The sequence below is a fragment of the Lepidochelys kempii genome, chromosome 3, assembly GCF_965140285.1.
Source record: "Lepidochelys kempii isolate rLepKem1 chromosome 3, rLepKem1.hap1, whole genome shotgun sequence".
Taxonomy (NCBI): Eukaryota; Metazoa; Chordata; order Testudines; family Cheloniidae; genus Lepidochelys; species Lepidochelys kempii.
This window is the reverse complement of record NC_136382.1, coordinates 22,049,908-22,064,825: the sequence shown is the minus strand read 5'-3', so window position 1 is coordinate 22,064,825 and position 14,918 is coordinate 22,049,908. Positions and strand designations below refer to the sequence as shown.

Sequence of the window (14,918 nt, the reverse complement as noted above, 5' to 3'; positions counted from 1 at the left end):
AAAGTAGGCAAATATCTAGAGAAGTTAATATACCCCGTGGAAGACTTCTGAGTAGCCCCAGGGGAACACATACCCCTGGTTGAGAACTACTGGCTTAGGACACATCCCTGTCATTGGTGTCTCCCATTGGCTAGTTTAGGGAGTTCCATATCTAGTGAGCAAGATTTTGTGCATTGCATTCTAAGTTGCCTATCTCTCCCTGAGCACTGTATATGGAGTGTAGACTCCTGACTCGGCTTAGAGGATCTCAGAGCTGATCCTGTGATTTTCTAGGCATCTAAAAGTATAATGCTGGGTGATGCTCAGCATTGCAATGCCTAAGTCCCTTTGTCAGTCCCACCTTTTGTATATAAAAAGAATAGGAGTACTTGTGACACCTTAGAGACTAACACATTTATTAGAGCATAAGCTTTCATGGGCTTATGCTCTAATAAATTTCTTAGTCTCTAAGGTGCCACTAATGCTCCTGTTCTTTTTGCAGATACAGTCTAAGGGTATGTCTACACTACGGAATAAGGTCGAATTTATAGAAGTTGTTTTTTTAGAAATCGGTTTTATATATTCGAGTGTGTGTGTCCCCACAGAAAATGCTCTAAGTGCATTAAGTGCATTAACTTGGCGGAGCGCTTCCACAGTACCGAGGCTAGAGTCGACTTCCGGAGCGTTGCACTGTGGGTAGCTATCCCACAGTTCCCGCAGTCTCCGCTGCCCATTGGAATTCTGGGTTGAGATCCCAATGCCTGATGGGGCTAAAACATTGTCGCGGGTGGATCTGGGTACATATCGTCAGGCCCCCGTTCCCTCCCTCCCTCCGTGAAAGCAAGGGCAGACAATCATTTCGCGCCTTTTTTCCTGAGTTACCTGTGCAGACGCCATACCACGGCAAGCATGGAGCCCGCTCAGGTAACCATCACCCTATGTCTCCTGGGTGCTGGCAGACGCGGTACGGCATTGCTACACAGTAGCAGCAACCCCTTGCCTTGTGGCAGCAGACGGTACAGTACGACTGGTTGCCGTCATCATCATGTCCGAGGTGCTCCTGGCCACGTCGGCTGGGAGCGCCTGGGCAGACATGGGCGCAGGGACTAAATTTGGAGTGACTTGACCAGGTCATTCTCTTTAGTCCTGCAGTCAGTCCTATTGAACCGTCTTATGGTGAGCGGGCAGGCGATACGGACTGCTAGCAGTCGTACTGTACCATCTTCTGCCGAGCAGCCATGAGATGTGGATGGCATGCAGTCCTTCTGCACCGTCTGCTGCCAGCCAAAGATGTAAAAGATAAATGGAGTGGATCAAAACAAGAAACAGACCAGATTTGTTTTGTACTCATTTGCTTCCCCCCCCTCCCCTGTCTAGGGGACTCATTCTTCTAGGTCACACTGCAGTCACTCACAGAGAAGGTGCAGCGAGGTAAATCTAGCCATGTATCAATCAGAGGCCAGACTAACCTTCTTGTTCCAATAAGGACAATAACTTAGGTGCACCATTTCTTATTGGAACCCTCCGTGAAGTCCTGCCTGAAATACTCCTTGATGTAAAGCCACCCGCTTTGTTGATTTTAGCTCCCTGAAGCCAACCCTGTAAGCCGTGTCATCAATCGCCCCTCCCTCCGTCAGAGCAACGGCAGACAATCGTTCCGCGCCTTTTTCCTGTGCGGACGCCATACCAAGGCAAGCATGGAGACCGCTCAGCTCACTTTGGCAATTAGGAGCACATTAAACACCACACGCATTATCCAGCAGTATATGCAGCACCAGAACCTGGCAAAGCGATACCGGGCGAGGAGGCGACGTCAGCGCGGTCACGTGAGTGATCAGGACATGGACACAGATTTCTCTGAAAGCATGGGCCCTGCCAATGCATGCATCATGGTGCTAATGGGGCAGGTTCATGCTGTGGAACGCCGATTCTGGGCTCGGGAAACAAGCACAGACTGGTGGGACCGCATAGTGTTGCAGGTCTGGGACGATTCCCAGTGGCTGCGAAACTTTCGCATGCGTAAGGGCACTTTCATGGAACTTTGTGACTTGCTTTCCCCTGCCCTGAGGCGCATGAATACCAAGATGAGAGCAGCCCTCACAGTTGAGAAGCGAGTGGCGATAGCCCTGTGGAAGCTTGCAACGCCAGACAGCTACCAGTCAGTCGGGAATCAATTTGGAGTGGGCAAATCTACTGTGGGGGCTGCTGTGATGCAAGTAGCCCACGCAATCAAAGATCTGCTGATATCAAGGGTCGTGACCCTGGGAAATGTGCAGGTCATAGTGGATGGCTTTGCTGCAATGGGATTCCCTAACTGTGGTGGGGCTATAGACGGAACCCATATCCCTATCTTGGCACCGGAGCACCAAGCCGCCGAGTACATAAACCGCAAGGGGTACTTTTCGATAGTGCTGCAAGCTCTGGTGGATCACAAAGGATGTTTCACCAACATCAACGTGGGATGGCCGGGAAAGGTACATGACGCTCGCATCTTCAGGAACTCTGGTCTGTTTCAAAAGCTGCAGGAAGGGACTTTATTCCCAGACCAGAAAATAACTGTTGGGGATGTTGAAATGCCTATATGTATCCTTGGGGACCCAGCCTACCCCTTAATGCCATGGCTCATGAAGCCGTACACAGGCAGCCTGGACAGTAGTCAGGAGCTGTTCAACTACAGGCTGAGCAAGTGCAGAATGGTGGTAGAATGTGCATTTGGACGTTTAAAGGCGCGCTGGCGCAGTTTACTGACTCGCTTAGACCTCAGCGAAACCAATATTCCCACTGTTATTACTGCTTGCTGTGTGCTCCACAATATCTGTGAGAGTAAGGGGGAGACGTTTATGGCGGGGTGGGAGGTTGAGGCAAATCGCCTGGCTGCTGGTTACGCGCAGCCAGACACCAGGGCGGTTAGAAGAGCACAGGAGGGCGCGGTGCGCATCAGAGAAGCTTTGAAAACCAGTTTCATGACTAGCCAGGCTACGATGTGAAAGTTCTGTTTGTTTCTCCTTGATGAAACCCCCCACCCCTTGGTTCACTCTACTTCCCTGTAAGCTACCACCCTCCCCTCCTCCCTTCGATCACCGCTTGCAGAGGCAATAAAGTCATTGTTGCTTCACATTCATGCATTCTTTATTCATTCATCACACAAATAGGGGGATGACTACCAAGGTAGCCCAGGAGGGGTGGTGGAGGAGGGAAGGAAAATGCCACACAGCACTTTAAGCACAGCACTTTAAAAGTTTACAACTTTAAAATTTATTGAATGACAGCCTTCTTTTTTTTGGGCAATCCTCTGTGGTGGAGTGGCTGGTTGGCCGGAGGCCCCCCCACCGCGTTCTTGGGCGTCTGGGTGTGGAGGCTATGGAACTTGGGGAGGAGGGCGGTTGGTTACAGAGGGGCAGCAGTGGCAGTCTGTGCTCCAGCTGCCTTTGCTGCAGCTCAACCATACACTGGAGCATACTGGTTTGGTCCTGCAGCAGCCTCAGCATTGAATCCTGCCTCCTCTCATCACGCTGCCGCCACATTTGAGCTTCAGCCCTGTCTTCAGCCCGCCACTTACTCTCTTCAGCCCGCCACCTCTCCTCCCGGTCATTTTGTGCTTTCCTGCACTCTGACATTATTTGCCTCCACACATTCGTCTGTCAGTGTGGGAGGACAGCATGAGCTCGGAGAACATTTCATCTCGAGTGCGTTTTTTTTTTTCTTTCTAAGCTTCACTAGCCTCTGGGAAGGAGAAGATCCTGTGATCATTGAAACACATGCAGCTGGTGGAGAAAAAAAAAGGGACAGCGGTATTTAAAAAGACACATTTTATAAAACAGTCGCTACACTCTTCCAGGGTAAACCTTGCTGTTAACATTACATACATAGCACATGTGCTTTCGTTACAAGGTCGCATTTTGCCTCCTCCCACCGCGTGACTACCCCCTCAACCTTCCCCCCTCCCTGTGGCTAACAGCGGGGAACATTTCTGTTTAGCCACAGGCAAACAGCCCAGCAGGAATGGGCTCCTCTGAGTGTCCCCTGAAGAAAAGCACTCTATTTCAACCAGGTGACCATGAATTATATCTCACTCTCCTGAGGATAACACAGAGAGATAAAGAACGGATGTTGTTTGAATGCCAGCAAACATACACTGCAATGATTTGTTCTACAATGATTCCCGAGTACGTGTTACTGGCCTGGAGTGGTAAAGTGTCCTACCATGAAGGACGCAATAAGGCTGCCCTCCCCAGAAACCTTTTGCAAAGGCTTTAGGACTACATCTAGGAGAACCGCAAATGCCAGGGCAAAGTAATCCTTTCACATGCTTGCTTTTAAACCACGTATAGTATTTTAAAAGGTACACTCACCAGAGGTCCCTTCTCCGCCTGCTGGGTCCAGGAGGCAGCCTTGGGTGGGTTCGGGGGGTACTGGCTCCAGGTCTAGGGTGAGAAACAGTTCCTGGCTGTCGGGAAAACTGGTTTCTCCGCTTGCTTGCTGTGAGCTATCTACAACCTCCTCCTCATCATCATCTTCTTCGTCCCCAAAACCTGCTTCCGTATTGCCTCCATCTCCATTGAAGGAGTCAAACAACACGGCTGGGGTAGTGGTGGCTGAACCCCCTAAAATGGCATGCAGCTCATCATAGAAGCGGCATGTTTGGGGCTCTGACCCAGAGCGGCTGTTCGCCTCTCTGGTTTTCTGGTAGGCTTGCCTCAGCTCCTTCAGTTTCACGCGGCACTGCTTCGGGTCCCTGTTATGGCCTCTGTCCTTCATGCCCTGGGAGATTTTCACAAAGGTTTTGGCATTTCGAAAACTGGAATGGAGTTCTGATAGCACGGATTCCTCTCCCCAAACAGCGATCAGATCCCGTACCTCCCGTTCGGTCCATGCTGGAGCTCTTTTGCGATTCTGGGACTCCATCATGGTCACCTCTGCTGATGAGCTCTGCATGGTCACCTGCAGCTTGCCACGCTGGCCAAACAGGAAATGAGATTCAAAAATTCACGGTTCTTTTCCTGTCTACCTGGCCAGTGCATCTGAGTTGAGAGTGCTGTCCAGAGCGGTCAGAATGGAGCACTCTGGGATAGCTCCCGGAGGCCAATACCATTGAATTGTGTCCACAGTACCCCAAATTCGAGCCGGCAACGTCGATTTAAGCGCTAATCCACTTGTCAGGGGTGGAGTAAGGAAATCGATTTTAAGAGCCCTTTAAGTCGAAATAAAGGGCTTCATTGTGTGGACGGGTGCAGGTTTACATTGATTTAACGCTGCTAAATTCGACCTAAAGTCCTAGTGTAGACCAGGGCTAACAGGGCTGCTACTCTGAAACCTTTTGTTTATAGGGACTTGGGCCATGGAGTTTTTCTTCTTACTTGTATTATAGAGGCATCATGTAAATTTAAGAGACTACTTACATAACAAATATTCTGAGAGATTTTACCTGAGAATTAGTAATATCACAGAAAAAAATATTACGACTGGCAACATTATTACTATATCGATTTTACTGAATGCATACCTGCATAAACTTACTTCTTGCAATATTGTTATAGCATGAGAAATTTAATGCAGTATTATTCCACAATTAGTATAACTGCATCATCATTGTGTCGTGCAGAATATTACCTATAATGTACTATTCCAGCACTATTATAGTACGCAACACTGTGCTACAATCAGTATTTTTTCTTGCACTATTGGTGCACGAGAATACACTGCATGCAACATCATTCGGCAAGGCAGTGCTGTTTCTTGCGCTATGATAACCGCCTACAGGCAGCACCAGCTGCAAAGAAGCGCCTGGCGTGCGAGGTTCTTCGGGCATGATCTTGGACAGGAATTGATCTGATACCGGGAGACCAGCAGCAGCGTTATCCCTTGCACAGCTGCGGAGCCCTGCACTGACAAACCCTGCAGGCAGCAAGGTCCCCTGCCCGGCAGCAAGGTCCCCTGCCCGGCAGCTCCCGGGCGGGCAGGCGGCAGTCCCATTGCCTCACCCCCCTTGCACGGCACGGAGGGCCGCCGCCGGGAGGCCGGGCCCCGCCCTAGCAGGAAAGCGCCGGGCCGCAGCTCCGGAGCAGGGATGGAAATGCCCGGGCCGGACCCCCGCGGCACGTACCTGCCCCGGCGCCCAGCATGTCCGCGGTCATCGGGCTGCACGCGCCGGCTGCCGAGCAGCGTCTGCCAGGCCGGGCGGAAGGAGGGCGCGTCCCGGCTTCTTCCGCCCGGCAGCGGAGGCCCGGAGACCAGGGCGGGGCGGGGGAAGCCTGGCGCGCGCTTGTGTCGCGGCCGCGCCGCGCGTCTCTCTCGCGGCGCTGAGCGGGATCGGCGTCGCGGGCCGTGATGGCGCCTGCGCATCCCCTTCCCCCCCCCCCCGCCCCGGGTCTCCTGGAGACCGCTGGAATTCGGTCCCCGTGGTGGGGTCCCCATGGTGGCAGCCCGCTGGCTGGCGCAGTCCTGGGGGACCGCAGCAGACACCTGGCACCCTCCTGCATACCGCACACAGGGGCACGGGCACCCCCCTGCGAGGAGCCCTTGGCAGCATGGCCTGACTGCCTGCATAGCGGGGGGGAGGGACCCTGCTGCTTGTCCCTTTCCAGTAGGGTGACCAGCTAGCAAGTGTGAAAAATCAGGATTGGGGGCAGGGGGAAAGAGAATAGGTGCCTATAAAAAACAAAGCCCCAAATATTGGGATTGTCCAATCTGGGTGCAGGCAGCTCAGTGGGAGATCTGGGTATGGGGGGAATTTGGATGCAGAGGGGTTTGTTGGGGGCGGTTCTGGGTGCAACAGTAATGGGACTCTGCAGGGGGGTCCAGGTGAAGGTGGTTGGAGCTCAGCGAGGAAGGGCGTCTGGCTGTGGAGGGGGGAATAGAGCTTGGAAGGGGGGTCTGGGAGTGGCAGGTTCAGTGGGGTGGGGATCCAGGTGCAGCTGGTTGGGGGTCAGTGGGATGGGGATCCAGGCAACTCATTGGGGTGGTCCAGGTGCAGGGGAAGTGTGGCTTGGAAGGGGAGGTTCTGGATATGGAAGGGTGAGGCTCGGCAGGAGGGTCTGGGTATGAGTATGAGGGGGTCTGGATGCGCAGGGATTGGTCAGATGGAGGAACAGCTCCCTGTACAGTGATCCCCCTCCCTGCAGCTGTGGAGGGATGGATGCAGGAAGTGGGGGGAGTTTGCAGAGCTTCCTGGAGCCGGGGAGAAATCTGGGGGTGGGTCTGACACAGCCCTGGGTGCTGTGCAGGGGAAGAGGAAGTCCCTTCTTCCCCAGTCCAGCTGTGACTAGCAGCTGAGGATGGGAGCCACCAGCTGAGTCTTCCCCAGTCCCGACCCCAACGCCACAGTGATTTACATCTCTGCTGGCTGCCCTGGGCACCCAAAACATTCTGCTGGGAAGGGTCACATGACCGCTCTTGTGGCTTCCCTCTGCTTCCCTGTCAGAAAGTCATTTTTCTGTAGGGAAGCAAAGAAATCTGCGGGGACAAATTTTGCACACTTGTAGTGGCGCAGAATTCCCCCAGAAGTAATAGAATATCTAACACATACAGAGAATAAAATAGTTTCAATGTAACATGCCTATAAAGATCCCACATACACAAAGGCTTTTAATCTTAGGGTTTCAATCTAACCCCATACTTAATACAATGTGGTATACGTGGCCTCCACATATACATGAGAAAACATCATATTCACAGCTTAAAAATAAAACATTTACTTCAACACTAACCATTTAACAAACATTTAATATTTAACATCTTGTGAGTGGTGATCAGCCAGTCACAGGATGGGTAGGAGAGATCTCATTCAGAGGCAGGCATCCACTTTATTAACAGACACTCCCAGTCTCTCTTAAATAACAGGTAGAAAGAATATCAGACTTACACTTCTGCTCTGTCAGTGTTAAGGATGATGACGTCAACGCCTGGAGATGATGGATGTTACTGCTTTCCTGGAGCTACTGCTGCTGCCTTAGAAGATACTGCCTGTGTAGCAGCGGTTGCTGCTGGCCGCTGCTGCTGGCAGGTAGCTGCTCTGAGGGCCATTGCCATGGCAGCCTCAGAGTTGTGTTGCTGCTCTCAGGAAGGTTCCACCTTTGCTGCTGCTTTTCTTCTTTGTTTTTTTCCAGGTAGCATTCTCCTCCTCGGGTGTCTCGCCGTCTCTGCTCACCCAGGAACCACAAATCCACTACAACTCACCCTGCTAGCTGTCGACCATATAGGCTGCTTGCTCTGTCAATGTCAGCTCATCTCAGCCAAACAGCTTCCAGATATTAGCAAAATTCTAGATCTTTCCTATTACATCATTCCTATTTTTAGATAGCTAAGCTCCTCCTTCTGATGCCATCTTGGGTAGAACTCCTTCCTCTCACCTATTTTTAGATAACAGAGCTCCTCCCTCTGAATTGTTGGAACCTTCCGCAATTTTCCCCTCTAAATTTAAACTACATCATCCCTGTCTCCGCTGTTTTGACATAGTGAATGCCAGTGAAAATGAGGTAGGATCAGAGGCTAAAATAGGAAAAGAACAAGTTAAAAATTACTTAGACAAGTTAGATGTCCTCACGTCACCAGGGCCTGTGAAATGAATCCTAGAATACTCAAGGAGCTGACTGAGGAGATATCTGAACCATTGTCAATTATCTTTGAAAAGTCATGGAAGATGGGAGAGATTCCAGAAGACTGGAAAAGGGCAAATATAGTGCCAATCTACAAAAAGGGAAATAAAGGCAACCACGGGAATTACAGACCAGTCAGCTTAACTTCTGTACACAGAAAGAAAATGGAGCTAATAATTAAGCAATCAATTTGCAAACATCTAGAAGATAATAAGATGATAAGTAACAGTCAGCCTGAATTTGTCAAGAACAAATTGTGTCAAAGCAACCTTATAGCTTTCTTTGACAGGGTAACGAGCCTTGTGGATGGGGGGAAGCGGTAGACGTGGTATATATTGACTTTAGTAAAGCTTTTGATACTGTCTCACATGACCTTCTCATAAACAAACTAAGGAAATGCAACATAGATGAAGCTTCTATAAGGTGGGTACAAAACTGGTTAGAAAACCGTTCTGAGCGCGTAGTTGTCAGTGGTTCTCAGTCATGCTGGAAGGGCATAATGAGTGGGGTCCTGCAGGGATCAGTTCTGGGTCCGGTTCTGTTCAATATCTTCACTAATGATTTAGATCAGGGTTCAGCAATCTTTTAGAAGTGGTGCGCCGAGTCTTCATTTATTCACTTTAATTTAAGGTTTCGCATGCCAATAATATATTTTAACGTTTTTTAGAAGGTCTCTGTCTATAAGTCTATATATTATATAACTAAACTGCTGTCATATGTAAACAAAGTTTTCAAAACGTTTAAGAAGTTTCATATAAAATTAAATTAAAATGCTGATCTTACACGGTCGGCCCGCTCAGCCTGCTGCCAGCTTGGGGTTCCGTTCACCTAGGCCGGCAGCGGGACCCCGGCTGGCAAGGGGCCAGCAGCCAGAACCCCAGACCAGTAGCGGGCTGAGCGGGGCTGGCAGCCAGGACCCCAGACCAGCAGTGGGCTGAGCAGCTCAGCCCGCTGCCGGTCTGGAGCGCCATCCGCAGACTCCTGCCAGCCAGGGTCCTGGCTGCCAGCCCCACTCAGCCCGCTGCCGATCGGGGGTCCCGGTCCTGTCCACATAGAGTAGGTACCTACCTTCTCCCTTGTTCTAGCCATTCTCTTCCTCTCTCTGCACTGAAATGAGGGTGGGAGTGCTCTGAGAACAGGGCTGGTGGTGAAGGAGCAGGCTGGGGGTTGGGGTGCAGGGTCTGGCCAGGAGCTAGAATGAGGGAGGGGGCTCAGGGTTGGGGCAGGAGGTTTGGATGTGGAGCGCTTACCTGGGCAGCTCTCATTTGGTGCAGGTGGGAATGTGTGGGGGGGGTGTGTGTAGGAGCTCCCGTTTTGTGCTCAGGGTGGGGGTGGGGATGTGAGGGGTGCAAGAGTCAGGGCATGGGGTGTGGGGGGGCTGGGTATGTGTGGGGGTGCAGGAGTCAGGGCTGGGGTTGTGTGGGGGTTCAGGTCAGAGGGCTGGGGTGTGTGAGGGGGTGCAGGGGTTAAGGCGGTGGGCAGGGGTCGTGGGGGTGCTCCCAGCCCCCTGCCCTGAGCAGCTCATGGCAGGGGGTTGGAGGGGATATGCCGATTCCACCCCCTTCCCCAAGGTGCCCAGAGCAGAAAGCACGCTGCTGCTCCGCTTTTCCCTCTCCCCTCCGTAGCAAGGGCCGTCAGCTGATCGGCCACAGGGAGGGAGAGGAGGAGAAGCAGGAACCTAGCATGCTGGGGGAAGAGGCGGGGTGAGGGGAAAGCTTGCCTGCCCTGCAAGGAGAGAGTAGTGGGTGGGCCGGGCAGGGCAGGATTTTTAATGGCAGGCTGCTGTCTGCCAGGGTAGGCAGATAGCAGCGTGCCATTAAAAACTGGCTCGCGTGCCGTCTTTGGCACGCGTGCCATAGGTTGCCGACCCTTGATTTAGATAATGTCATAGACAGTACACTTATAAAGTTTGCAGATGATATGAATCTGGGAGGGGTTGCAAGTACTTTGGAGGATAGGATTATAATTCAAAATTATCTGGACAAACTGGAGAAATGGTCTGAAGTAAATAGGATGAAATTCAATAAGGACAAATGCAAAGTACTCCATTTAGGAAGGAACAGTCAGTTGCACACATACAAAATGGGAAATGACTGCCTAGGAAGGAGTAGTGTGGAAAGGGATCTGGGGGTCATAGTGGACCACAAACTAAATATGAGTCAACAATGTAACACTGTTGCAAAAAAAGTGAAGATCATTCTGAGATGTATTAGCAGGAGTGGCGTAAGCAAGACACGAGAAGTAATTCTTCCTCTCTACTGTGTGCTGATTAGGCCTCAAGTGGAGTATTGTGTCCAGTTCTGGGTGCCACATTTCAGGAAAGATGTGGACAAATTGGAGAAAGTCCAGGATAGGACAAGAAGCAATGACCTTAAATTGCAGCAAGGGGTATTTAGGTTGGACATTAGAAAAAATTTCCTAACTGTCAGGGTGGTTAAGCACTGGAATAAATTGCCTGGAGGTTGTGGAATCTCCATCACTGGAGATTTTAAAGAGCAGGTTAGACAAACACCTGTCGGGGATGGTCTAGATACTACTTAGTCCAGCCATGAGTACAGGGGACTGGACTAGATGACCTCTTGAGATCCCTTCCAGTCCTATGATTTTGATCTGACGTGGTGGATTCTCTATTTTTAAACTATGATTAATTTCTACTTATTTAGAGCCTTAATCTTAAAATTAATTATCTTTTTATGCAACTCAAAGTGTCCTGATACTGTCACCATCTTAAATATGTCAATTTGGAGAAGTGAATTTTATGGTGTTTTTAAACCCCCCTCTGAGGTTTTCCTGCAAGCCTCTGTTAAGGTGCTGCAAGATAGCTCAGAACATTCAAAGCAAATATCTCTTGTTACAGTCCCCTTCTTGCTTGATTTGCACCCACTTGTTTATAAATCCAACATTTCATAATTTTATGAGTCCGATAAGTGTGTGGTCTTGTCCAGTGTTGGTTCAAGAGTTTCCTTTATAGGAAACCGCACCAACATGTCTTCGTACTGGCACGATTCCTCACCACTCTTGATTCTCACTTGATTCTCACTCACCTATGTGCCACAGTAATTTCTTTTAAGACTGAGGGTCTGCATATGCTTTAGCTGCCTGAAATTCTGTTTGATCCAGCCCACCAAAATAATGAGCATAATAACCATTATAATTTGAAATGCCAATATTATCACAATGGGATGTGGAATTATTTTCAAAAATCCTATAGTTGTTGGATATCATCCCCAAAACACTTCCCATCAGCTGTGTTTAGCACTTCTTAGATACTCAATTATCTGGTCAATTTTCTTAGTGGATTGGTGAACAGTAATCATAACTATGCATTTTCCTGAGCTTTTTGTAATTATTTTTGCAATTCAGGATGATTTATCAATTGCTTAACTAAGATCATATTTAATCCTAATTCAGTTCTTTCATATAGCTCGTATTGATCTTTAATTTCTTCATTTTCAATTTTGGGTAATGTGATCTTGAAATTGCAACCAATAACTGAGGTAATGTTACACAAGCATTTGTTCACATAAGGATTATGAATTATATTGTATATATGATTTACTTAAAACAATGTACACCAACTTCTGATACATACACATTTTCTTCTGATGTATACAACAATTGATCATTAAACAGAAAAAGATCTAACTGATAATGGCATTTTCCTCTCTCTTTATTTAAACATACATCATAAGGTTGGATTGCATCACTATTGCAAACATATCCAATTCCACGTTCCTCCATACAAGCCTCAAGTTCAACAATCCATGTCTGATTTTGTTTTATGGCCCACAATTTGTATTTTATTGGTTGCATTAATATTTAACCCCAGTGTTACAATAGGAAATATCCATTAAATTTGGGCACTAAGCACCATAATTATATATGTAGTAACTTGATTTAATTGAGGATTGTATGTGGAGTTCACCATCTTCCATCAGGAACAGAACCTCTTCTCAGCCTCAGTGGCATATTTCCACATTATACTTCTTATTTCTAGAGGTAAACTTCCACTCATTACATCTTGTATAATGTATTTACAATGCCATTTTCCATTTCCACTGACTACACCATAAAAAAAAAATGTAAGCAAGGCTTCTCAAAAACATTCATAATCAAAACCCTCATTCAGACCTTCACGTTCCAAAGGAAAAATAACATCACTGCAAAAGCCCATTATAATGTCATTCTTTCCATTCTGGCCATCAGTGTTGCATACTGGAACCACACAAATTAAATTTTGATATCATGAGCCCAAAAGTGGGACATAGAACAGAGTCAATATCAAAATATTTTAAAGTATGAATATTTTTGCTTATTAGCCAACATGACTTTCAATTGCTAAAAGCAGACAGAAGGTGAAATATGTATTAAGATATAAAGTTAAGTGTCTGGTCTTAAAAAGTAGCCATTGCCCACTGGTCAAGTTAACAATGGGAATTACGAATACTGGATCAGCATTTTTGATCTGTTTGACTAATTAAACTTATAAATCAGAAAATCCTATATTAGCTTTCGTTAGAATTTTAGATCATGAATTTGACGGGTACAATTGACCAATAAATATTGAAAAAGCTGGTTACATCTTTGTTCACCAAAAATTAGGTGAAATTCTGCCTTGTATTTTTGCAATTCATATTCTCTGTTCATGCTGTTGTACTGGGCCCTATAGATCCCAGATTCATTTGTTAACTTAGATAAGAACAATGTTGGCACCAGTAAGTGAATTAAAATTGGACTTGACATCATAAAGTGTAAATTTTGGAGTAGCTATTTCAAAAGTTTGAAGGTCATGGTGTATTTTATAGAGAGAAATTCTATTATTATTTTCTTCCTGTCCATCTTTTACCAAGAATATTATGCTAATGCCAGAGATATATTGCTTTGTAACACCTTCACTGTGTTTAAGATGACTAAATGATGTGCCTTCTGTAATTTTTCCCAGCCAGGTAGTAAAAGTGGCTATAAGGTGATGGCTAGTACTTATATCATTTAAAAAGATGTTGTTAAAGGTTTGGACACTCATGGCGATTGGGGGAAGTCCCGGACAGTTGGAAAAAGGCAAATATAGTGCCCATCTTAAAAAAAGGTAAGAAGGAGAATCCGGGGAACCCACCTCAATCCCTGGAAAAATCACGGAGCAGGTCCTCAAGGAATCCATTTTGAAGCACTTGGAGGAGAGGAAGGTGATCATAGAATATCAGGGTTGGAAGGGACCTCAGGAGGTCATCTAGTCCAACCCCCTGCTCAAAGCAGGACCAATCCCCAACTAAATCATCCCAGCCAGGGCTTTGTCAAGCCTGACCTTAAAAATATCTAAGGAAGGAGATTCCACCACCTCCCTAGGTAACGCATTCCAGTGTTTCACCATCCTCCTAGTGAAAAAGTTTTTCCTAATACCCAACCTAAACCTCCCCCACTGCAACTTGAGACCATTACTCCTTGTTCTGTCTTCAGCTACCACTGAGAACAGTCTAGATCCATCCTCTTTGGAACCCCCTTTCAGGTAGTTGAAAGCAGCTGTCAAATCCCCCCTCATTCTTCTCTTCCTCAGACTAAACAATCCCAGTTCCCTCAGCCTCTCCTCATAAGTCATGTGTTCCAGTCCCCTAATCACTTTTGTTGTCCTCCGCTGGACTCTTTCCAATTTTTCCACATGCTTCTTCTGGTGTGGGGCCCAAAACTGGACACAATACTCCAGATGAGGACTCACCAACGTCGAATAGAGGGGAACGATCACGTCCCTCGATCTGCTGGCAATGCCCCTACTTATACATCCCAAAATGCCATTGGCCTTCTTGGCAACAAAGGCACACTGTTGACTCATATCCAGCTTCTCATCCACTGTAACCCTGGGTCCTTTTCTGCAGAACTGCTGCCGAGCCATTCGGTCCCTAGTCTGTAGCGGTGCATGGGGTTCTTCTGTCCTAAGTGCAGGACTCTGCACTTGTCCTTGTTGAACCTCATCAGATTTCTTTTGGCTCAATCCTCCAATTTGTCTAGGGCCCTCTGTAGCCTATCCCTACCCTCCAGTGTATCTACCTCTCCTCCCTTTAGTGTCATCTGCAAACTTTCTGAGGGTGCAATCCACACCATCCTCCAGATCATTTATGAAGATATTGAACAAAACCAGCCCCAGGACCAACCCTTGTGGCACTCCACTTGATACTGGCTGCCAACTAGACATCGAGCCACTGATCACTACCCATTGAGCCCGACCATCTAGCCAACTTTCTATCCACCTTATAGTCCATTCATCCAGCCCATACTTCCTTAACTTGCTGACAAGAATACTGTGGGAGACCGTGTCAAAAGCTTTGCTAAAGTCAAGGAACAACACGTCCACCA

At 48.0% G+C, this 14,918-nt stretch overlaps 1 protein-coding gene across 10 annotated transcripts in view; it reads right to left on the bottom strand.

Annotated features, from left to right (window-relative positions):
* LDAH (lipid droplet associated hydrolase) overlaps positions 1–6,229 on the bottom strand; it is a 175,189-nt gene extending 168,960 nt beyond the window's left edge. For 4 of the 10 annotated variants that reach the window (XM_073335900.2, XM_078852058.1, XM_073335902.2 and 1 more), the window contains exon 1: positions 4,332–6,063. In XM_073335900.2, the coding sequence (XP_073192001.2) occupies positions 4,332–4,914 (583 nt within the window). In that variant the 5' untranslated portion in view covers positions 4,915–6,063. The other 6 variants (XM_073335906.2, XM_073335907.2, XM_073335909.2 and 3 more) reach the window with 3 other exon arrangements.
* Between the last annotated feature and the right edge of the window lie 8,689 nt (positions 6,230–14,918).